Source organism: Rhinolophus hipposideros (genome assembly GCF_964194185.1).
Source record: "Rhinolophus hipposideros genome assembly, chromosome: 1".
NCBI lineage: Eukaryota > Metazoa > Chordata > Mammalia > Chiroptera > Rhinolophidae > Rhinolophus > Rhinolophus hipposideros.
The window spans coordinates 38,952,230-38,976,367 of record NC_138047.1 but is presented as its reverse complement, the minus strand read 5'-3'; the positions used below and the strand labels follow the sequence as shown (position 1 = coordinate 38,976,367).

The window sequence follows — 24,138 nt, the reverse complement described above, 5'->3', positions numbered from 1 at the left end:
AGTTTATGTCCTCAAATACAATATATCTTGGTAATACCATCTTTAAAATTTTTGTTTATATTTTAGCAACTTTATTGAGATGTAATTGGCACACAATAAACTGTACATATTTCAAGTGTATCATTTGAGTTTTGCCACTTGTAACACACATACACATGTATACATCAAGATAGTGAACAGTTCGTTACACCCCAAAGTTCCCTTGTGTCTCTGTAATCCTCAACCCTTCCAGGCAACTACTGATCTGCTTTCTGGCACTGTAGATTAGCTTGCATTTGCTAGGGTTTTGTATAAATGGAATCATGCAGTATATATTCTTTTTTTGTGTTCTTTTACTCATAATTATTTTTGGGTTCATCCGTGTTGTAGGATCAATAGTTCACTCCTTTTTGATGCTGAATAATGTTATGTTGTATGGATATACCATGTTTGTTTATACATTCACCTATTGATAGATATTGTGTTGGTTCCAGTTTTGGTCTATATAAATAAAGCTGCTATGAATATTCTTGTTTGAGTTCCTGTTATAGACACATACTCTCTTTTCTCTTGAGTAAACCTTTCTAAGAATAGAGTGGCCTGATTATATGGTTCGTATATGTTTAACTTTTTAAGAGAGATGGTATTGTTTTACATTCCTACAGGCAGTGTATGATGGAGTCTGTTCTACCTGCTATAATGTATCCTTTCCGACATTTAGTATGGTTAGTCTTTTTGATTTTAGTCATTCTGATAGGTACGCAATATTATCATTATGGTTTTAATTTGCTTTTTCCCAGTGATTAATGATGGTGAGCATTTTTTCATGCTTATTTGCCATTTGTATATCTTTCGAGTGTTTCAACTTTTGCCTATTATTGTTTTCTCACTGTTGAGTTTGGAGAATTCTTTATGTATTCTGGTTACAAGTATATGCTTTGCAAAGATTTCTCCCAGTCAATGGTTTGTCTTTTCATCCCCTAGCAGTCTAGAGCAGAAATTTTTAATATTAATAAAGTTCAGTTTGTCCATTTGTTTCATGGATTATGCTGTTAGTGTTATACCTAATAATTCTTCCTAAGCCTAAATACAAATATTATTTTTCTATGTTTCTTCTGGAGGATTTATAGGGTTAGGTTTTACATTTAGGTCTGTGATTCATTTTGAGTTAATTTTTTATATGGTGTAGTGTAGATTGAAGTTCTTTCTATTGTTTTGCTTTTAGTTATCCAATTGTTCCAATAACATTTGTTATAAAGACTGTTCTTCACTGAATTTGTACCTTTGTTGAAAATCAGTTGTCAGTATGCATGTGCATCTATTTATTGGCTCTGTTCTGGTCCATTGATCTAATTGTGTATCTTCATGCCAGTATCACACTGTTTTGAGTATTGTAACTTTATAATTATGTCTTAAAATTGGGTAGTGTTAGTTCTCCAACTTTGTACTTCTTTTTCAGTTGTACTCTTTTTTCTTTATGAATTTTAGAATTAACTTTTTAATTTCTATAAAAAATACCTGTTGGGATTTTAGTTTGGATTGCATTGAATCTCTGGATCAATTTGGGGAAATTGGCATCTTAAAAATATTAAATTTCTGATCCATGAAACAGTATCTCTCCATTTTCTTAAGTCTTTAGATTTTTTTCTGAACAGTGTTTTGTAGTTTTTAGTGTACATATCTTGTATATCTTGTTAGATTTATCCATAAGTATTTATTATTTTTTATGCTATTTTAAATGGTATATATTTTTAAAATTTCAATTATTTTTCTTTGCTAGAGTGTAGCTTTGCTAAACTCACCTATTAGTTTCATTAACTTTTTTTTGTAGAGTATTGAAATTCTTCACAGACAATCATATCATCTGCAATGAAGGCATTATTACTTGTTTCTTTCTAATCTGCTTTCTGTTGCTTTTTCATTTTACTACCCTGACTAAGACTCTCCAGAAAACACTGTTTAGAGGTAGTGAGAACAGATGTCCTTGTCTTGCTCCTGATCCTCCGGGGAATGCATTAACTTTCATCATTCTGTGTCATGTTAATTGTAGGGATTTGGTAGATTATCAGCTTGAGGAAGTTTTATTCTATTACTTTGTGAAGAGTTCTTATCAGTAATAGATGTTGGGTTTTGTCAGATGTCTTTTCCGCTTCTTTAGTGATGGTGGTATGGTTTTTCTTTTTTAGTTTAGAAATATGCTGAATTACATTATTGAATTTTTAGTTGTTAAACCAACCTTGTATTCCAGGGATTAAAGTCATTTGATTATGCCTATTTTTTTCTTTTTATTTATTTTTTGCTGGATTTTGATAAACTACAAGTTTGTTTAGAAGTTTTATATCTATGTTCATGAGGTATTGCTTTCTGTAGTGTTCTCTTCTTGTAAGGACTGATTTTGGTTTCCGGGTAGTGATAGCCTCATAAAATGAACTGGGAAGTGTTCTCCCCTTTCAGTTTTCCAGAAGAGTTTTTTAGAATATGCATTATTTCTTCCTTAAATTTTGGAAGAATTCACCAGCGAAGCCATTTAGGCCTGGAGTTTTCTTTAGTGGAAGTTTTTAAACTACAGATTCAATTTCTTTAATAGATATGGGACTTTTCAAGTTATCTATTGTATCTTGATTGAACTTCATAGTTTGTGTTTTTCAAGGAATTTGTACATTGTCCATTGTATCTAAGTTGTTGATTGCTAAGTTATTGAATAATAGGCATGCAGTTCATAATATTCACTGATTATCCTTTTACTATTTGTAAAATCCCTAGTGATATTACCTCTCTCAATCCTGAAATTAATTCTCTCTCTCTCTTTTTCTGACCAGTCTGGCTAGAAATTTGTCATTTTTATTATACCTCTCAGAGAGACCAGCTTTTGGTTTCATTGATTATTTCTGTTGATTTTATTTGTTTGTTTGTTTCAGTCTGACTTACTATTTCCTTCTTATTTGGGTTTAATTTACTCTTTTTCTAGTTTCTTAAGGTAGAAACAAAGATCATTGATTTGAGATCTTTCTTCTCATGTTTAGTGTTATAAATTTCCTTCCTTAGTACTGCTATTGTTGTATTGCCCAAATTATGATGTGTTTTAATTTTCATTCAGTTCACTTTACTTTTATATTTGTCTTTTGATTTCTTCTATGATTAATACATTATTTAGAAGTGTTTAGCTTCCAAATATTAGGGGAGTTTATAGAGATCTTTCTGTTACTGATTTTTAATTTCATTTCATTGTGGTTAGATAATACTTTGTGTGTTTTGACTCTTTTTACATTTATTAAGACTTGTTTTATTACCCAGAATGTGAACTCTCTTGGTAAATGATCCTTTTACACTTGAAAAGAATCTGTATTGTTATTGGGTCAAATCTTTTATAAATTTCAGTTGGTAAACTTGGTTGATAATGTTGTTCAAATCTTACATATTGTTACTGATTTTCTATCTGTTGGGTCTACCAAGTATCAAGAGAGGGGTATTAAAATCTCTGACTGTAATTGTGTAATTGTGGGTTTGTCTATTCTTACAGTTTTTGTTTCCTGTGTTTTGGCCCTCTGTAATTAGGTGTATAAGCTTTTAGGTTTTGTGTTTACTCCATGGATTGACCTTTTTATCATTATGAAATCAACTTTCCTGATTTTTAATAAAATTTTTCTCTGAAATCTAGTTTGTCTAACATTAATACAGTCATTCCAGCATTCTTTTGATTAATGTTACCCTGGCATATTTTTTCCCATCCTTTTAATTTTAACTTATTTTTGCCTTTTATTTAAAGTTCATTTCTTATAGGCAGTGTTGGGTCTTGCTTTTTTATTCAGTCTGACAATCTTTGCCTTTTAATTAGGAATTTTGGATCATTTACATTTATTGTATTATATGGCAAAATGTAAGTCTTTTGTTTTGCTATTTGTTTTCTTCCCCATCAATTCTCAGTTTTCATTTTTCCTCACTCTCTGCCTTCTTATTTATAAAAATAATTTATTGAGTTGAAATTCACACAACAGAAAATAACTACTATAAAGCGAACAATTCATTGGCATTTAGTACATTCACAGTGTTGTGCAACTGTCACCTCTATCTAGTTCTAGAACATTTCCATCACTCCAAAGCAAAACCCCTTACTCATTAATAGTTTCTCTTCATTACCCTGTCTCTCTAGACCCTGGCAGCCACCAATCTGTGTTCTGTCTCTATGGATTTATCTGTTTGGGATATTTCATGTAAATGGAATCATACATTATATGACCTTTTGTGCCTGGCTTCATAACATAATGTTTTGAGGTTCTTCCCTGTGGTAGCATGTGTCAATACGTCGTTATTTTCTTATGGCTGACTAATATTCTACTATATACCGTGTTTCCCCGAAAATAAGACCTAGCCAGACCATTAGCTCTAATGTGTCTTTTGGAGCAAAAATTAATATAAGACCCGATGACCCAAAATAAGACCGGGTCTTATATTAATTTTTGCTCTAAAAGACGCAGTAGAGCTGATGGTCCGGCTAGGTCTTATTTTCGGGGAACATGGCATACTACAATTTATTTATCCATTCATCCATTGATGGACATTTAGGCTGTTTCCACAAAGGGTGACTGACTACTGTTGCTATGAAAATGTATGTATATGTATTTGTTTGATACTTGTTTTCAGTTCTTTTTGGGTGTATAGCTAGGAGTGTAGGGTTATAATTCTGTATTGAACTTCTTGAGGAACCAGAGCTGTCTTTAATCTAGGGCTAGTTAGTCCTCACTACTGAGGTAAGCCCCTCCTGGATACTGCATCCAGTGGCTTGTGAATTATGATTTCTGGTCTGGCTGATGGAAGGTGGCGGAGGCGCTGTGCCAATCTTTGTGAACTTTGGGCACTGTTACATCTCATCTTTCCAGTAGTTCTTTGTTCCACTTCTGGTAGTTTCCTTACTTGCATGTGCTGCTCAGTACTCAACCTAAATATTCAGTGGGGACTGTATTCAGATCTTCGAAGTTCATTCTCTGAAGTTCATTCTCTGTTTTGCACTCTGGTAATCCGTTCTGTGACTTCTAGACTCTCAGCTCTGTCTCTTTAACTCAGGGAGGCCACAGGCTTTGTCTGGCCTCTCCTTCCATTCACTATGGCTTGGAAGCTCTCTTATATCAATACGTTTGGGAATCATAGGGCCTGTCTTGTTTGTGGTCTTTCAGGAATTATTGTTTTTTGTTGCCCATTGTACATTGTCTTAAAAAGTTTCATATGTTTTAGTTGCTGTCTCTGTCTCTCTTCTCTCTCTCTCTCTCTCTCTCTCTCTCTCTCTCTCTCTCTCTCTCTCTCTCTCTCTCTCTCTCTTTCTCTCTCTTTTTTTTTGGTTGTTTCAGCCCAGAGATAAATCAGGTGCCTATTGCTGCATCTTTGCTGGAAGTAAAAGTCTTAATGTACTCTTTTTATAGACGTGTTCTTGACATATAAGTACCATGCTAAGGGTTGATAGAAAGATGTATATTAATGCTCTGCTCAAAGCATGTAGTCTATTAGGAGAATTGGCTAGGTGAGTGCGGAGATAGTTTAAATTTGTAAATACTTGTCATGTTTTTCATGAAATATCTCTAATATCAAAAGACAATAAATATGTGTCTTTAGTGTCTAGAAATATGAAGTGGCCACCTGTAATCACAAAATATATTTGAAGTCTTGTGTTATATCTCAAATACCCATTTGAATTTTTCGTTCTATTGCATAACATATATTTGGTTTAATAGAAACTGTTTAAAATGAGTAAAGTTGATGCTCTTAGAAGATAAGCATATTTGTCTTATGAAATTGCTGGTTTTAGCTGCCATTGTTTTATGCTGCTACCGTGCCATTCGCTAGAAGTTACTTGTTCATTAATTCATTTAATATTTCTGAAGCTGCACTGTGGACTTGGCCTTGTTTTAGATTAGATACTGTTTAGAGTTTATGTGGTTCCTCTTGTAGTCTTAAAAGATAGATAAAAAGCAATGAGATAATTGCAAATAGTGGTAAGTGCTTGGGAGACAATAAAACAGGAAACCTTAGCCTTAGTAGGTTCTTTGTAAGAGCTTGAGGAGCTTATATGTGAATAAAATGCTTCAGCTTCATTAAATAGATTTTATGACATTTTCTTTGTAAAAGCTTATGTTTTGCAAAATACTTTGTTTCTTGATTGTGCCTTAATTGTAGTGTTATAGTTTAGAAAATTGATGTCAAAGTAAGTGAACTCTCTGTGGTTTACTTATATGTGCTTTCCACCTGGCTCATTTTTTGAGGAAACAAGTTTTATAATATTACTATATGTTGTGCTATAGTACTTTGTTTTTGTTTGTTTTCTATCTTAAAGTAAGTATTAATTTCAGTCTTCTGAAGTTTTGCACATTTAGATCGTATCCCAACATTAGTGACTTTATAGACTTTGATTATATATGCTCTCAGCCATTATCTCTTTGACTGAAGAACCCTAAATTTTAAACTTTTTGTATACCAACTTTTTAATCTTATTAGTTGTTTTACCTCCTGTTTTTTAGGCTTTAATCTGTCTTTTACATATGATGATCAGGATTGTGTGGCTTTTCTAAAAGTGCTTTCTATATGGATTTGTTATGAATAGTGTATATTTCTGTTCCCTTCATACTCTTATTTGTATTTAGTCTTATATCAGGGACTCATTCACTTAGGTGTAGGGAAGGAAGTAGGTTACAACACGTGATAGCTGCACTTTGGTTCTCAAAAGAACTGCTTTGGAAAGTAGCACCTACTCAGTGACTGATCAACTCAATTTCTCTAAACCTCAGTTTTTGCCTCTCTAAAATGGGGTAAATCTCTTCCTTGCAGTGTTGTTTTAAGAATCAGAGCAAGTGCGTGTAGAGTACTTAATAGAGTATTTGCCTATAATAGGTGCTTAGTTAATAGCAGTTGCTATTATTATCCTGTTAGCATTACTCTTCCCAGTGTCTGTCTTGCGCATTGCTGTATCCCCAGGACCTCTCACAGTGCCCCGCATCTACTTTGTGGTCAATAAGTACTCGCTGAATGAATGTACTCTTTGGCTTTTGAAATCTTTGAGTAGTAAGTTCATAACATTTCAGAAGATATATTCCTTGCTATTCAAAACAAAATTCCTAAGTAAATAAAAGCATCTTGTCTTTTAGAGTAAATACCTAAGAAACTCTTATTTTTTCTGCAGGGGTGATGTCATAAAGAGTAAAAGATCGTGTAGTAAGTTACTGTCGGAAGCTGTGTGCTCTTGAGAGAGTCACTTAAAACCTTTCTGAGTCTGGAGTTCTTTCTTTCCCACGCCTTTCTTTTTCTTTTCTTCTGAGAAAAGGAGAGGCTAACTTATCTCTCAGGTAGTTGCCAGCTCGGAAAATCTGTAATCCTTTGAAAATTGAGCTGTGTAGGTCTATAAAACATCTCTATTTTCCAAGCTTTATGTAAAGAAGTTCTCAATGTTGATTTTTATTTCAAACCTATTTTAAGGATGAGAAAGAGAATTAATATTTTAGTAATGTATTTTCATATATATTTTTCAGTTGTTTTTGTTTGTTCTTTTAACTTCTCTTGAGTTTTTTTAGATAATTGCTATTTGCTTTTTGAAACTTTGATGAAAAGGGCCTGTATCCAGTTTAATTATTTCTTTTGTTTTAAATTGTAGTATGCTTAGATTTCCTTCTGGATATCTTTTTTCTCAACCTCAAGTTTAGTTATCCAATAACTGGTAGTTACTTTGGTTGGGGTTACTATAGTAGGGTTTGAGAATCCAAATGGCAGAGGTCATGAATAGAGGTTTTTGAGTGAGTGCAGCCTTGTAAGACTTGAAAAATTTGAGGAAAAGTGAACCTGGGGGAATCATAATCAGAAAACTACCAATACTTGTGTATGGGAGGAGTTTGTAATATACGTACTCAGTTAGACTGACAGTGGTAAGTTACCCAGAACTTTCAGAACTCTGATGTACTCTGTGTTTGGGATTTGAGCATTTGTAGTCAATAACTCAGAATCATAAAATGAGAATGGCCTTGAAAATTTGGATGACAATTTAGATAAAGAAAAATGCCTCTATATTGCAGGTAATGAAACAAAGCAAAACAAACTTAAAAGCATCTTAATGAAATTTTAGTGAAGGGGGAATCCTGAAAAGTTCCTCGTAAAGGATGTTGAGTGAAATGTATTCTTATTGACTGAAGATGTAGAAAAATCAATGCTAACCTTTTTGTTTCTTCAGAATGCTATCCAGTTTGCTTTATTTCTGTAAAGATAACAAATATTTATAAGGGCTTCCATATGGTCAATAATTTCTTTTTCTTAAGTATTTTTTTTTTCTTGACACTCACTGGCTCTTATTACAGAGGATTTTCAGGAACCTGATCTTTGTTATGGGAGAAAGTTTATACTGTTTTAATTTACAGTGATAAACTTAGCAACATAAAATACAATTTACAGATACTTCTGTCATTTAAACTGGAAGAAACAAAATTGAATTATACATTTGTGTATTTAAATTATAAATATCTAAATTTTATATTTAAGAAAACCTTTCACATCATATTAGATGTTTGACCTCTACACCTTTTTGAATTTAATATACTAATTTAAGATACTAATATTTGGTTTATAATACAAGTCACTCCAAAGTGCTAAATTCCTGATATTTACATAACTAAAAAATATTTTGCTATAAAATGTGAAATCTGTGGTGATATTTAATGGAATAATAGACTCTAAGGAGCAAATGAAGAGAAGGATAATAATTTTTGTACAATTGCTACAGTCATGTGAATGACATTGACAACATGTTTTTAATTGGAATAAAAACATGGTACTAAATTCTCATCATAAAAGACAATACAGCATGAACTTTGAGCCTTACATGTGCAGAGATGGCACTGGGGTTTCAAAGATGTGTCAGACTTCTTTGAAAATGTGTTTTGCGAAGAGTTAGCTGACATTCAGTTCTCTCTGAATATTTAGAACATAGTACTCGTGTGTTTTGTAGAAAGATTTGTCTATCTTCTTCAGTGTCCAGTCTGTTGTTAACCCAACCAATGAGTTCTTAATTTCAGATATTGTATTTTTCAGTTCTAGAATATCCACTTGATATATAGAATCCAGTTCTCTTCTGAAATTCTTTTCACCTATTTTTGTCTATCGTTTCCCTCTATTTTATTGAACATAAGAATCATGGTTAATTTAACAGCCTGTCAGCTAACACCTGGATATATGTTAGTCTGTTTCTGTGAGGTTTTTTTTCCTTTTGACTATTGGTCACGTACATTTTCCTGCCCCTTAAAAGTTCTTTATTTTATGCTAGATATTATACACAAAATGAAATAGAAGCTCCAGATGAAATCTCCTACAATCAACAGTACCATCTTTTCTCTGTTAGGCAGATAGCATAAGGGAATGGTCACTTTGGTGTAATAAGAGGTTGAGCTGGCTTGGGCTGGGTTGCAAGTTTAATAAGATTCAGTCCACCTCTGGTTTTTGTCTCTTCTACCTTAAAAGCTGTACCCTTAACCATATTTTGAGTTTGGCTCGTTAGCCTTTATCTCATGCAGGATCAAGTGTCTTGAGGGGGAGACAAATCATGTGTTTGTTTCAGATCCTCCTCCTAGCAGAATTTTGTCTCCTAAGCATTGGAAGACTGAATAATTGTTCTCTGTCTTTCTGGCTTGGTCCCCCACCCTTCTATGTTGCTCCAGAACTCAGTAATGTCTCTAGGGAAAACTGGCCTTACATTTTAGGGCAACCTAATTTCCAATCCATTGAGCCAACTTGCCCAACCTGCAGAAACTACTGATTTCCCTTTTCCCCAGTAGAGTCCCACTGGTTGTTTAAAGTCTGATCCTTAGCCCACCCCTAGAATGAACAAAAAAGGAAAATGGTCAGTAATCATCAAATGGGTTAGGGAAGGCTCTTTCCTTCTCTGGATTTTCTTTCATCTAGTCCTTGTTGCTTTCGGAGTTTTCTGATGTCTTTAATGTATTTTTTTTTCTTCTTCTTTAATTTATCTGTTTCTATTTGTGGTGGTAGTGTTGGCTTGACATTAGCTATCACATACATCCTACCTAGAAGTATAAGTCTCCAGTTACCTTTACTTTATGTAAAACATTATGACTTTTTTAAAGTATATTTTGAGGGAAGGAATGATGTTATTGTTTCTGTCTCGGTTTTCTTTAACATTTTTGTTTGAAATTTCACATTTGAAATTGTGTTGTGAATGGCTTTTGTAAGGACATTGTATTCATTTTATATTTGTGCCTCTAATGGAAAGATTTATAAATTGATTACACTTAATTAAGATGCAAGTAAAAATAGTTTACATGTTGATCGAAAGTGGAAAGAGAATTGGGTTTAAAGTTTGGAGATCTGAGTTTGAATTCTATCATTACCCTGACTAATTGTGTGACTTTGGGCAAACCATTTAACTTCTGGAAGCCTGTGTACTTAATCTGTGAAATAGAAATACACCTCAAATCATGTGTTACTGCAGATAAAATAAAATACATTTTGGATAAATCTCATTGAGACTGCAGAATGGAGTAGAATGGATATTTCCAGACCTGAGAACCACAGAGCTGGAAAAAAATTAGTTTTAGACTAAATTTTGTTTTTCAAATTTTGAAGTAAATTTGGTTGTTCAAGGCAACAGCTTAGTTAGTGGCTTAAGATACCTTGCGTGTCATAGACGTGTTATTCAACAGGTTACAAATTCTTTACAAATTTGAAGCTCTATACTGTAATGGAATGAGCATGATGTCGAATGAGCAGGATTGCCATACAATCCTGGTTTCAAATCCCAGCTCCATTTCCAAGTGTAGCTTTAAATTTCTTAACCCCTTTAAGCTGTAGTTTTCATATGTAAAATGAAGGTAATACAAGCTGCATTATAGATTTGTTGTGAAGAGTAAATAAGGTAACAAAGGGAAAACACTTAGCGTGGGGTCAGACCAAGTGAGGATCAGTAGATACTATTCCTTACCCCTTTTTGTTTCCCTCGTCGTCCATTATAATCAGTAGGTGAGTCTCTCCCCACCTCACCTGTCGATCCTAACCAGTGATTATTCCTTGTGTAGTTATGTAGTTTTTAAAAATCCCTCATAATAACACTTTTTTTATAATAACACTTTTGATTATATTAGTTGAGTGAAATTCATTTGTCTTATTAACAGTTTTTCTAATTTTCTGCTGTTAGTTCAAAATCAGTTTTAGTTTTCTGAAATTTTATCAGAAGTTAGTGGATAACCCCCATAAAATTGTGTGCAACATTTTATATGTGCATTTGTGCCTTTTTCATCATTCACAAAAGTGCTCAGAGTAACCTCAAGTTAAGAACCACTAGCCTAGGTCATGAACTCTTTATGAAATTGTATTTAAGCATACCTTATTTAAAATTAGTACGTATAAACCACTGCTCAGTACGAAGTTAAGAGGATGTTTTGATACACAGAATGTTTGCAGTTGTTTAGCTTATCTTCATCTAAAACTATTACTTTTAACAAACACTATTTAAAGTGTTGTTCTGATGATAACTTTGGTGGGTGTTTTAGTTTATCTAGGTTACTTAAAAGTTAGCGGTCACATGAAGTTTTTAGAAGGAGCCGTTAAGTACAAGGAAATTTGTTTAGAAATCCTTTTGAGGAATCTCATCATATTCTAGCTTATCTTTATGGTGAATCCAGATTTTTCATGTATCATAATACGAAGATATGCCATTTAATTTTTTTGCACATCACTGTAATGAAAGATTTATATTAATCCAGAACAGAGGTAAATCAAGTAATTTTTCTCTTAAGTTCAAATGATTTTTAAAAAATATTATATGCTTTCCTTCTAATGACTTACAAGTAAGAACATTTTTGTTTCACTTGTTTTAGTAATTTGAATTTGCACAGATGTCAGAAGATAAGTATAGTTCTTATTTAAAAAATACTTAAGTTAAAAAATAAGACTTTGGATACATTCAAAGCATTATTCTTGTTAAAGCTTAATGCATCATAAATTTAGGAGTTTAAAATGAAAACTTGTTTTAAATAAGTTGAACATTTGAAATTGCACTTTGACATTCTGTGATGTTATGAATAAATCACATTCAAATAAAGTGTCAGTGTAAATAGTTTAACTTTTATAGTTATTAGTGAGATAACCTATTTATATATTTGTTAATATATCTTAACATCTTTATGTTCTAAAGACTGATAAGAATGCTATTTCTTTGGGGAAGTTTCACAGAAATATTTTTACAGCTTCCACATTTAACATTTTTCCTTTGGTTTGAAGTACTATAAACTCCATCAGATTTCCATTGATTTTATTAGCAACTGCAGAAAACCACTTCTTTGAAAAACCACTTTTTCAAACGATTGTGAATAAGTGAATCATTGGTAATGAATATACTATAAATAATAGTGATAACAAAGTAGAAGAGTAATACATTCAAGATTTTCTAAGATTCCTTGCTTCCCTGAAAGACTTATTTATATCTAATTGCACATAATTTGTTTTTAGGGAATAATAATTTATTCTTAGAAAGTTGAGATTAAGAAAAAAATTACAAAAATGCTTCTTCATAGTAAGTTAGATTTGCATTTTCAGGAAACTTTTATTTTCAATTGTGGTAATTTACTATTTCTTGGTGTTTCATATGTATTTTACTTAAGTAAGCTTACTTTAGATGCTTCTTTGGAAGTTGATAAGGAGTATACCATGCCTAATACTAATTATTGAGTATTATTTCATTAGCCATTTTGTGAATTATCTAAGACATTTGACTTCTTTTGTAGTTTTTGTGTTTTGACTTATTTTCACAATTCTACCAAAAATTTAAAAGGGCTCAAAGGCAATAGAATTTGAAACCAAAATTACTGTCCTTCTGATACTACTTGTTTTTCAGGTCTATGTAATTAATAAGTTTATTTAGCAGTTGAAATGTTTTGAATCTGTTATTTTTTACTTTAACATTGCTTAATGGTTATATTAAAACTAGTTTACTGATAAGAAAAGTATAATTAGCAAGGTGTTGAATTGTAAAAATATGTGGGAAAAAATTAAAGTGAGTTCTGTGATGTGGAAAATGGGTGGGAGCTATCCTCTTCCAGACCAGGTTAATGACATGATGTCATAAAAGCTTGTGTTGCTTGCATGATGTGAGTTGGTGGTCTTGGTCTTTTTAATTAAGGATAAGAATCCAAGATAAAATTAGATTTTTTGTTGATCATCTTTGCAGAAGGAGTGAGGATTCATTGGTTAAGAACCACTAACCTGTGCTCTCACCCCTAGGGTGTGAGCCCTGAAAAGGATTAAGGCCCACTGTAGGGAAGCTTGCACTGAAGCCTGCACTGCCCTTTCCCCTGTTCTTTCAGTTAAATAGAAGATTTTTAGTTCCCATGACTATCAATCTGGTGCTTTTCACAAGCACCAAATTCTTTTAAGTAAATTAAGATGACTTATTTTTAGAAATCTGCTCGCCTAGAATACTGAAAGATGTTTTTTTTAATATTTCATGTTGACAGATCCTATGAATATTATTTTTTTTCCTGATGAATATTAGTTTGCTTTAATTTATGTTGAGTTTGGTGGTCAATATAAACTTTTAAAAATCAAGGAATGATTTTTATATGGTTAGGTTTACTTGCCCAGTAATAACTGTAGAGTTTGGCAGTGTTGAATCTTATATTTCATTAGAAATAGGTATCTAACAACGCTGTGGACATAAACTCTTTAACTTTTATTTCGAGAATACAGCAATTGTAAGGTGCTTTCTTTTCATGTTTAAAGGCTTTTAAATAGCTTTTATAGATGCTAAAGTGTCATATTTTTTCAATATCTGTCAAATTGGTATTGTATTTAATCTTAAAAATATATTTTGATTTTTGTTAACTAAAAATAATTGCAGAGTATTAAACATTCTCAGTAGTTAAAGTTCTTTTTTCCCCGTTTAATTTGAGCTTTTGTTGTTACTAACAAATAATTTGTAGCACAGTTTCTTCTCTCTTTTTCTTTCTTTCTTCCTTTCTTTTCCTTTCCTTCTCTTTCTTTTTTGAATGACTCCTAGAATCTATATAACTTGTCACCTTAGTGTGTTAGAAATGTTCCACTCAGATCAAGGATTTCTTTCTGGTTTTGTATGTTCTCACCTGCTCCTCACTGTAAATCATTGAGATGTCAAGTGCAATGATTAATTAAGCTGCACGTGCAAGTGCTTTTTTTTCACCTGTCAAGAAGGAAAGAGGTTTTATAGAAGATTAGATTGTGCTAATTCACAGCTTTTACTCCAGACTGTCAAATGTGTAGAAATATTTTATATTTTGATGCTTATTCAGAAAATGGCATAACAGGGTTTGTTTGGCTTAGAATTCTTAAATATTTTAAGATACAATTATCATACCAAATGCTATCATTAAACTTCTAATTAGAGGCAAACAATAAATTCAGAATTCTTACATAAATATTTGGAATCTAAAGTTCATACTTTATAATTATCTTTTATTCAAATACTGGTAGTTGATTTAAGTTATTTAAAGTAAATATTTTTAAGTTTTTCAAGTGTGTGTGTGTGTGTGTGTGTGTGTGTGTGTGTGTGTATCATATACACCAGGAGATAGATCACTGATGAGATTCCTTCTCATAATATAGCATGGGTTTAAATTTGTGATGAAATGATGATGGCGTTAACTATACTTTTTCCTTTGGGTAATGAATGTTTGCAGAATGTAATATTAAGCTTTTAATTTTTATACTTTAATATAACACAAAAGATTTGGAAAGCTTGTTCTGCCCACCCTAGTTCTTTCACCTCTATCCCCCAACTTACAAACTATCAGTAAAAGTAAAACCTCAAATTGTATAGTAATCTTAATCTATTATTAAAAGGTCCTAGAAAGGAAGATTACAAGGTAGATTCAGGTTTTGAATCGGTTTTGCCATTGGTTTAGCAGCGGGTGGGCAGGCAGATGCCTGCTCAGAGTAGAACCTATTGCCATTTTTCACCATTGATAGAGTAGCCTTTCAGAGTCAATGAGCTCTGTCAATGTGAGCTTGTCAAGGCTACAACTTCATAGACCTGAGAGGCGGTTTGAGAGGTCAGCCCTTTTCAGGTTCGCTGTGATGCAAATGAACTTTAATGCTTAAACAACTATTGGAATTTTTATGTCTGCTCCTTGTTCTTTTTTCTTCACAAAGTCATTGACGAGACATTCAGTGCTTTTTAAATTGGAAGTTGCATTGTGCTAAAGACCTAGTACAGATTTACGGAGGGCTGAAAGCAGTTAGATCATGTTCTTTTCATGGTGCGATTAGAATCAAATCGATTTCCCTACAGCCTTCAGCATTCAGATGGCAATTTTAACAAAGCTAGGGGGCTAGACAAGGGACAAAACGACTGAACTGAATGTTAATTACACTCTGCAGCCTTATTTTCTTTTGATTTGGGGCTGACTGGCAACTAAATTAACAAAAAGTGTGACCATAACTGCTGCCCTATTTTCATTTAAAAGGAGAGCTGCCTCTAAAAGGCTATCTTTACAAAGAAACAAGTGAGATCTGCTGATCATTGTTAATAAGGGCATTTTTTTTCTTTAAAATTCTTGCCCAAAAAACTGTTCAAAAAAGTAATGTAATAAATTAGTTATTGGTGTATTATTACCTGGAGAGTTAGTTGGTTTTCTGATTTTTATGACATAAGCTTGGAAAATGTACGGCAGTAGTGGTAATTCATTGGTTGTTATGAATGATAATTGGCACCTCTGTAACTGTAGTGTGTCTTTAGCATGTGCATCGTACTGAAAGGTAATGTGGTAACTAGATTGCAATAGGTACGGTTTTATTATATAACGTTAAAGTATTCAAAACCAGTTCGATCCTAACAATTTTTCATCTAGCTCATCTTTGCTTGACATGCAAATTTTCATATTTCATTATTAGTACTTATTTAGTTGTGCCACCTTAATAGTGCTGGATGCTGTTTCCTTCCCTTGCAAGGAAGCTGCAGCTGCACCAAGTTGCAGTTGATTCTTGTGGCAACACTGTCCTTTTTGCACCTGCAGCTGTGTCAGTCTCATCCTAACACCTGGCACCATGAATTATCCTCTCCTTTATTCATACTCCCAAGCAAGAAACATTTCATGCTGCATAGTACATATTGCAAAAATCAAGTGATCTTAAGCTACATTTCTCAGTTTATTTCTGTACCACTAGTTTTGAGTTAAGTTGGTTTAAATACAATCTTGCCTGTTTTAATACTTAATACTTAAATCCTACTTAAGTATTGCAAAAATGTTTTTGAAAGAAATGGGCATTTAAATTTGTATCATTTGGTAGATAACTAGCCTTTGAGATGTTGATAGTTTTAAATCAGAGGCTAATAAGTTTGAAACAGTTCAAAGAGATACAATGCTAAACACCAAAACCATATCCTTATTAAAATAGAGGACTATTTCTGTTCAGGTTACTATTTAGTGCTAGAATGTGGAGAGTATCATAGAGCACCCTATACTCAGTCACTGTCTGATATCTCTGTACTTTTCACACATAAAGCAGCTGCAAAACAAAGTTTTTCTAAAACCAGTCAAGAGTAAACTTTTTTCTCATTTGTCTTCCAGACACGAAGATCGATTGAGAAGTTATTAGAATGGGAAAACAATAGGTTATACCACAAGGTGAGTACCACAGGGAGCAGCTTCGTACTGTTGGGGTCTGAATTGCACAGTATGGAAACAGATGCTTTTGTTGAACTAAAAATATGAAAGGTGGACAAATGGGTTAGTCTGTATGCTGCAATAAAATAGAACTCATTTTTCTTCTTTTACTCTCCTGCTTGTCTAGCTGTGCTTGCACTGGAGACTGAGCAAAAGGAAATGTGAAACGAATAACATGATGGAATATGTAAGTTAAAGGGCTGTTTTGTGAGTTTCTCTATTAAATGATCATTTATTTTGCTTCTGATCTTATTCTTTCCATGATTATTAATCAGCAAAGGTGTCAGGAGCTTAATCTCCTGAGTGCCAGGATTTTCTACGGTTCACAGATGCATGGTTTCATGTGCAAGACTGATTTATAAAGTTATGAATGACTTGAAAACAAGGCTTCACTGTGTTCTGAAAAATAATAAATTAATTGCCAAGATAAAATAGCCTGAACATGTGTTGATGGAGTGTGAAATTTTAGATGCTGCATAAAGAATAACCACAACTTTGGTTACGCAGCAAGTCAGATATGGCTTTTTTATATAATGCTAATCAAGTTTCCAAGTATGGAAGAAAACCTTTCAGCCAAGCCACTGGAGCTTAAGAAAACTTTAGCCTTTATAAATTTTAACTACCCATACCTCACTGGCCTTTAAAAAAATCTTTTCAAAGTGTTATTAGAATATAGTTTTGTAAAAATTATCTTAAAAGTAAGCAGGAGATGATATGTTGGTTATCCTGTGTTTATTCTTTAAAAATATCTAAGTTGGCGTATGTATACAATGAATTTTAGAGTTTATTTAGTATGGTATTTAATTTACTAACTCTTGAATTAGTTTGAACAATTAGTCTCCTTTTGAATAGTTCAGAATACTATAGGAAATTATGGATTTTTAGTCTCCCTTGAGATTTGGTGTTTTATTTTAAATATGGAAAGATTGTATTTTTTAAAAAAGATCTAAGGAAGAATTAAGTGTTGAAAATTAAAGTCATAGTCTTTGTGAAGTAACTGGCACATAATTTCTGACAAATTCTGTCTATTCTTTGCAACAATTTAGCTATCGTAGGTTGTGTGTGTGTTTGTGTGTGTGTGTGTGTGTGTGTGTGTAAAAGATTGATTGAAGCAGTGCTTAAATAGTTGCAAATTGTCATAAAATCATTTTTTTCTGTATCATTTTCCCTTTCTTTCGTTATCATACAGTCAAATTCCATTTCTATCCTTGGACATAAAATACATCTTAAAAATGTCTCTTTTTTTTTCATAGAATAGGTCTATTCAGTGAACCAAATAACTCAGAATTTTATCATTACGTATTGTATCAAACATGTTAATTCTTGAGGATGAGAAAGACACTTGATACTTCTTTATAATACTAATTTAAAAAATACTCTCAAATCACTTGTTTTGAGTTTGACCTATGAAAATGCTAGTCTTGTATTTTCATCATAGATGGTAAGAGAGTTTATGTATTTTGGTAGGAGGGATTGACATATAGGAAATTGAAAGCATTTTGTGAAAAAAAAAATTTGCTATATTTAAAATCCAAACACTAATTTTAAAACTGAAGCTTTTATTTATTTTTGCACACTTCTGAATTTACATTGGAAAGGAAAACATAAAAGTTATTCCCAATGCTATTATTTCCAGGTAGAACTCTATGAATGTCATTCATTCATAAAATATACTCATTATATTCGTGTTTATTTTATGATATTCTTTTTAGACTAAAAATAAAATAATCTTCCAGAACTTTGCAGACTATGTGCTTTATTTGTAAAATAGTTTATTTTGAATTTTGAGATAAGCACTACCACTAAAGCCATTATATTTTTCACACCATCATAGAACATACTCAGAAGAGTAGTAAATAAAATTTTTTTTAATTGCTAAAAAAATGTATTTTTTCTAATTTTTTTCAGAGTATTATATTTGTGGTAGTTGAACGGGGGAATAGCATAATTTCAAAAACTTCCTAAAAAATTTTAAAATGTTAAGACAGTAAGTTATCTAGTAAGAAGAGAGTGCTTCCTTATCCAATGAGTTGGGGCATTTTTACCATGTATTTCTCTTTGACCTCAACTTTAACTTACAGAGATTTCATTTGTTAAAGGAAAATAATTCTCATTGATTATATTTTCAATGTTGGAGACAATCTAGAAGAATACTAACTTGATGCCAACTTTTCTTCAGCTATGGTAGAGGAGTATGATTTAAAAGGAATGAGACAAGTGTCCAGTTTCTATGTGTGGCTTCTATGTGTTCACAGGATATATTCTTTAAAAACTGATAATGCAAATATGGTCAAATATAGCCTTTATTTTGCATTATGTAGTATACACTGTAAATTGTAATGCCTACATTCAAGAGCTGACACTGTAAAGACTGCTTGATTGAGGACATATTTGAAATATAGAAGTATTTACTGAATGTTGACTCATAAGTAGTTTAAAAATTTAATCATCAAATTTTAGAGCTGCAAAGAATCTTGTCATCTAGTCCATCTAGTTCCTTTATTTTATAGGTAAGGAGGCTGAGAAACAGTCTCTAGCTCAAATGAAGCTAGACAGGAAGCTAATGAATATTTTGTGGGCAAATAACAGGTCAGGAGAGTGGCAAAGGTGACACCTAAGGCTTAGTGAAGTGTAACTAAGCTAGGAGAGGAATATTTTTGAGCCAGGTGTCGTCTTTATTGAGGCAGATCAGAAGCCAAGAGAACTGAAGATTAAAAATGAAGATGTCTGGTCCAGATGACTTAAAAGTAGAAGTGTCCAAACCTACAAGGTCATATTAAGGCACAGTTTTTAAAAAAGAATGAGGAGTTCACCAAACTTGGCAACTGTTCAAATCAAATAATATTTTTTTTGTTTAGAATCTATCCTATAAAGGGTTAGAATAAGGGAAATAATTTATTGTGATGTAAGACAGTTCAAGTTGAAACAAATAAAAATGAGCTCTGGTTAACATGTCTTTTTGTGCTGCTGTGTTTTGTCTTTGTTGGTTTTCCTTTAGTTTTTTGTAAAGGATCCTTTGGAACAAATTTTAACCTTTAATTTTGCTAACCTAAGAAGAAAAGGACTTAAAAAATTAAGAGATAAAGGACCAGTAGTACCCTTTATCTAGAGATCACATATCCTGGTACAGTAAGATGAGAGCAATTCTAGAACTTAAAGACCCATGGAATTGGGTTAGGTCGAAGGGAAGAAGCTTGAAGGAATCAGTATCTGTCAGCTGCAGCCATATGGTGCAGCAGAAAGGCCAAGGCTTATGAGTTAAGACAATCCTTTGTTCAAATAGTGACTCCACAATACCTGGTGTTACACTTCTGGGATCATCAGTTTCCTCATCTGTAAAATGAGGACGATAATACTTGCCTCTTAGAAAAGCTGTTGGGATTCAGTAGAGCCATAGAGTATGAACCACTTGGGGTGTAGTTACTTCTTAGTGAGAAGTACTAGTTGCGTTTTCTCACTCATTCGTGTGTGCATTCTCCTGTGTGTCGGGCATTATCAAAATTGTTTTAAGTGATGGACTATTGCTGAAGTTTTGTGAAGATAAAAATCTATTTAAGTCTTTTTAAAACTCTTTTTTCTCCTTCTACAGGTCATCCTCATAGAATTTTTACCAAAGACACCGATTTTTCGACCAGATTAGCATTTACTTTATTTATAGACTTTCCAAGTATGTTGTCTTTCCAATGGTGCCTTGCTTGGTGCTCTTCTGGTGGTGACATAACATTGGTTCTACAGAATCGTGTGGTGTTTTTTCTGTTTTTTTTTTTTTTTTTAATTAAATAACCGCATGTTCTAAGTGTGCATTTTTGTCAAACTTTGCAACAGTTATTTCATACAGATGTTTAATACTTAAGTTATTGTGCTCTTTTCTGTTATGTATTGCTGATTTTCAAGAATTACTTTTTTGTATTATCAAAAAAATACATTTGAACTTAGCATAAAAAGTGGCCAGCCTTTTTTATTTTATCACCAAGGTGTACACAGTCCTTTATTAATTCTTTAATATAGAAAAACACCTTTTTAAGCCTCTACTTATCTATCCTAGCAAGCACACTCTTTGTATTATTTTTCTTCCTTTTAAATTTAGCAGTTATTTTAAAATAGTAAGTTTTCTTTAATAGCTTTTTCAAATTTGACATATCTTTTCTCATACAATTCCTAATGCTCTGTTTACAGCAGAAATATCTGTGACATTATGAAGACCTATACAAAAGTTTTGGAAGTATTTCTGTCTTCAAAGGTAGCAAGGCAGGATTAAATTATTCTTATTAGAATAGACAAATCAGTGAATGGTATGCATGCATCTAATGGTTACTAGAGCTCAGGATCATAAAATATAGTAAATAGCATTACAATCTGTGTATGTTTGATCAAGATGATAATAATGGCCTTACTTGGGTTATTTTTTATTGTTTATCAAATCTTATATACAAAAATATGGAAATAATTCCTTTAAAAAAATTTCTGAGGAAAATATTTCTCCCAATCTAACATAGTTGCAAAATGGATATATGTTTCTAAAAAGTTTTTGAAAGAAAGCAAAAGTGCTAGAATAAAAGTAACCTGGTGTTTAATACCCATCGATACTTAGAACAGATTATTACTGAGAAATGGAGGATATATTTAGTTCTGCTTTTATCTACTAGTTTGCTTTCAGTCAGTTATGTGTACTTTTTTTGGTTGACGTATCAATTTAAACCAGATCAGCTTGTTTCTTTTAAATTATACACAAACATACGTATTTTTTTCTCCTTTTGGTTGTATTTATCTCCATGCATTTTCTGAATGGCCTAGATGTACATTTTTGTTTTTATAAGCCTGAAATTATACAAGTTTTACTGTGTGTCAAGAACTTGTTCCATTCACCTGTGGTATCGAGCAATAATGTGAATAACTTTTGAAATTATATAAACTATGCTTAATAATTTGTATTAAGAATTGGTACCACTATAAAACCTTTTTTCCTTGTATTCAATCTTTTAAATAACAAGTTTCATTAATTTATATACCTGTATTTTTAAAAAGTATTTCTTTGTACTTCTCCAGAGTACTGTAATTCTATGCGAATTTGAGTAGTTGAATGCCAGTATTTTATTTTCTATATCCTATATTGGACATTAGGAACTATCTTAAAAACTAGGATTTTTTGTTTGTGGTATGAAAATTGTTTCCATTGCCCCCCTAAAACACTTAGCAACTTAAATTTATAAAACACAACATGTTTCCTCTGAATAGCTCAAAATACAAAGAATTCAAACACTTCTCACTTTATTTACCTTGTGTCTAGGTGTGGCCTACCACCTTACAGTAGTGCAATTAAAAGGTAATGCTATTTAAAAACTACTATTCCTCTGTTGTTTCAGTGTGGAAAATTCTTCTATGGAGAATGCTAAATCTGCCTCCATAATCAGAAAGAGCAGAAAAATATGACTAGACTATGCAACACACGTCTTCCATATCTAAAATTTTATAAATTTGTAGAGCACCATATGGTAATTAGCTTTACAGGAAGAATTGTACCTATTTAGACCTAATTTTTTTCTTCTGTTTTTAGTCTTTGTAAATTATAATTTTTAATTATTTTATTCCCTTAAGAATATTTTAACAATGGGATAATTTTCATAGTTGATAGTATTAAATATCGGATTTTAAAAAGCTGTTCTAATTTTATTGAACGATGTGTCTGTTGCTTAAAGATTCCCTAGAAATGTGCTGTCTTACATTTCTGATGTATATGTAGAAAAGATCTGTGAATGCTTCATATATGGCATTACTGTAAGCCAATCTATGGCTTGAGCAGTTAGATATCTATGCCTGGGTTTTCATTAAACTAGGATAAACTAGCTCCCAGGTTAACCCCTCTGGCTTATCCCTTGAGTCATGACTATAAGTGCCCATGTTACTGGAAATGAGATGTCAAAGACGCCTATGTTATGTGAACATTAGTCTAAAGGAAATATTTTAAATGATGATTGGTTTTCAGTTCCTGTTTTCTTAAAGTTTGTGAAACATGAACCATATATAGATACTTTCAAAACTAGCCAAGAAAAGGTATTTGCAGAAAATCTAATGTATAGATTTTACATAGGCTAACTGAATAACTTACGATCTTTGTTTATACATTATTGGCATTTTACAATCAGTCCACCATTACTGTGTAGAAACATCTTTATCAAATATACTTTTCAAACCCTTTTATGTTTTAATACATGATTTATATATCTGGGTTAAAATATATACCCCTGAACATAATGACTACAGTAAAATTTAAATGACACATTAGCTGCTAAGGAAGGTATTTCCCTGCTCTCATGAGAGGCTCACTTTACCTATATAAAATGGTCATCAGATACTAAGACTCTTTAATGACTAGGTTTCATTCATTTAAAATATAAAAATGTAATTTAGGCCTAAAATCAAGAAGTGTTCAAACCTTGAATAATAGTATACTGTGATTTCCTTTTTTTACTATAAAAATTAGTTTTGTAATTGAATAATTTGAAATCAAGAAGAATTTCTCCATGGTTGTGTTTTCAGTGTTAATTTCTCATAAAGAGACATTAGTAGACTCAGGCCAACTGTATAAAACTTTTGACAACATTTCATATCTATCTTTGGTTTAAAAAGAAGGATATTAAATAGTAACATGTACAGTTGGACCTACAGTTGCATGAGTTCACAACTATACTGGTTTTACATAACATTATGTACACAGACTGTTTCAACTTTTATGGTATTTTGCTTCAAAATTATAACCTTTCACTGCATGCCTGATTTTCACTGTAAATATTTGCTTTGGCTTAATCTGTACTTAATCAGTAGTACTAAATCAGAAGTACAAAGTGTTTAAAACTGTCCAACTGAATTCCATCATCTAGTCCTGGACCTTTCTTCTCTTATCACACTGAAGCACTGTGGGTCCTTTTGCTGCCATCTTGCTGTCCAGAGTGTTTTCCCAGTCATGGTCAGGGACATCGTTCAGAATTGCCCTTCTGTCTTTCTTCCCCAAAGCTCCCAGTGAGAATGTTAATTCTTTTGCCTTCTTAGCTAGGTGTTTAGAAGGCCAGTTAAAGTGAGTCAGTTACATTAAGTGATGAACAGCAGACACTCAGTGTTACTTGCTAAGGTGTTACTTGCATTTTTAAAAGGGAGTTTCTTAAATTTCCAGTTGATGCAGTGGTGTAATTTGGTGTTTTCCTTTTCAACAGACCCTATCAGTCCAGAATTTCCAGAAGAGTCATAGAATAGTTGCATATGGGACTTCTGAAACCACCATTTCTGAAGAAATCTGGTTTATATCTAGTATTAGGGTGGAAAGAATAGGCTCAAGGCCAATCCCTAAACCAAACAATTAATTATCCCTAGCAGTTTGTGTTTAACTACTCTTTAAAAAAAAGAAATGAAGCAACTCTTAGGTTTCCATAGATACAATAGCCAGCTTTTTTAAAGTTTAAATTTGAAGATTTGTCTTTAAATCTTGAGTTAT

At 32.3% G+C, this 24,138-nt stretch overlaps 1 protein-coding gene across 1 annotated transcript in view; it reads left to right on the top strand.

Moving 5' to 3' along the window:
• The window catches only part of CHIC2 (cysteine rich hydrophobic domain 2), a 48,768-nt gene extending 25,350 nt beyond the window's left edge, over positions 1–23,418 (top strand). The window contains exons 4-6 of the mRNA XM_081060509.1: positions 16,557–16,613; positions 16,780–16,839; positions 20,242–23,418. Coding sequence (XP_080916635.1) covers positions 16,557–16,613; positions 16,780–16,839; positions 20,242–20,292 — 168 coding nt within the window. The 3' untranslated portion in view covers positions 20,293–23,418. The remainder of the gene's footprint in view (positions 1–16,556; positions 16,614–16,779; positions 16,840–20,241) is intronic.
• Positions 23,419–24,138: the final 720 nt, after the last annotated feature.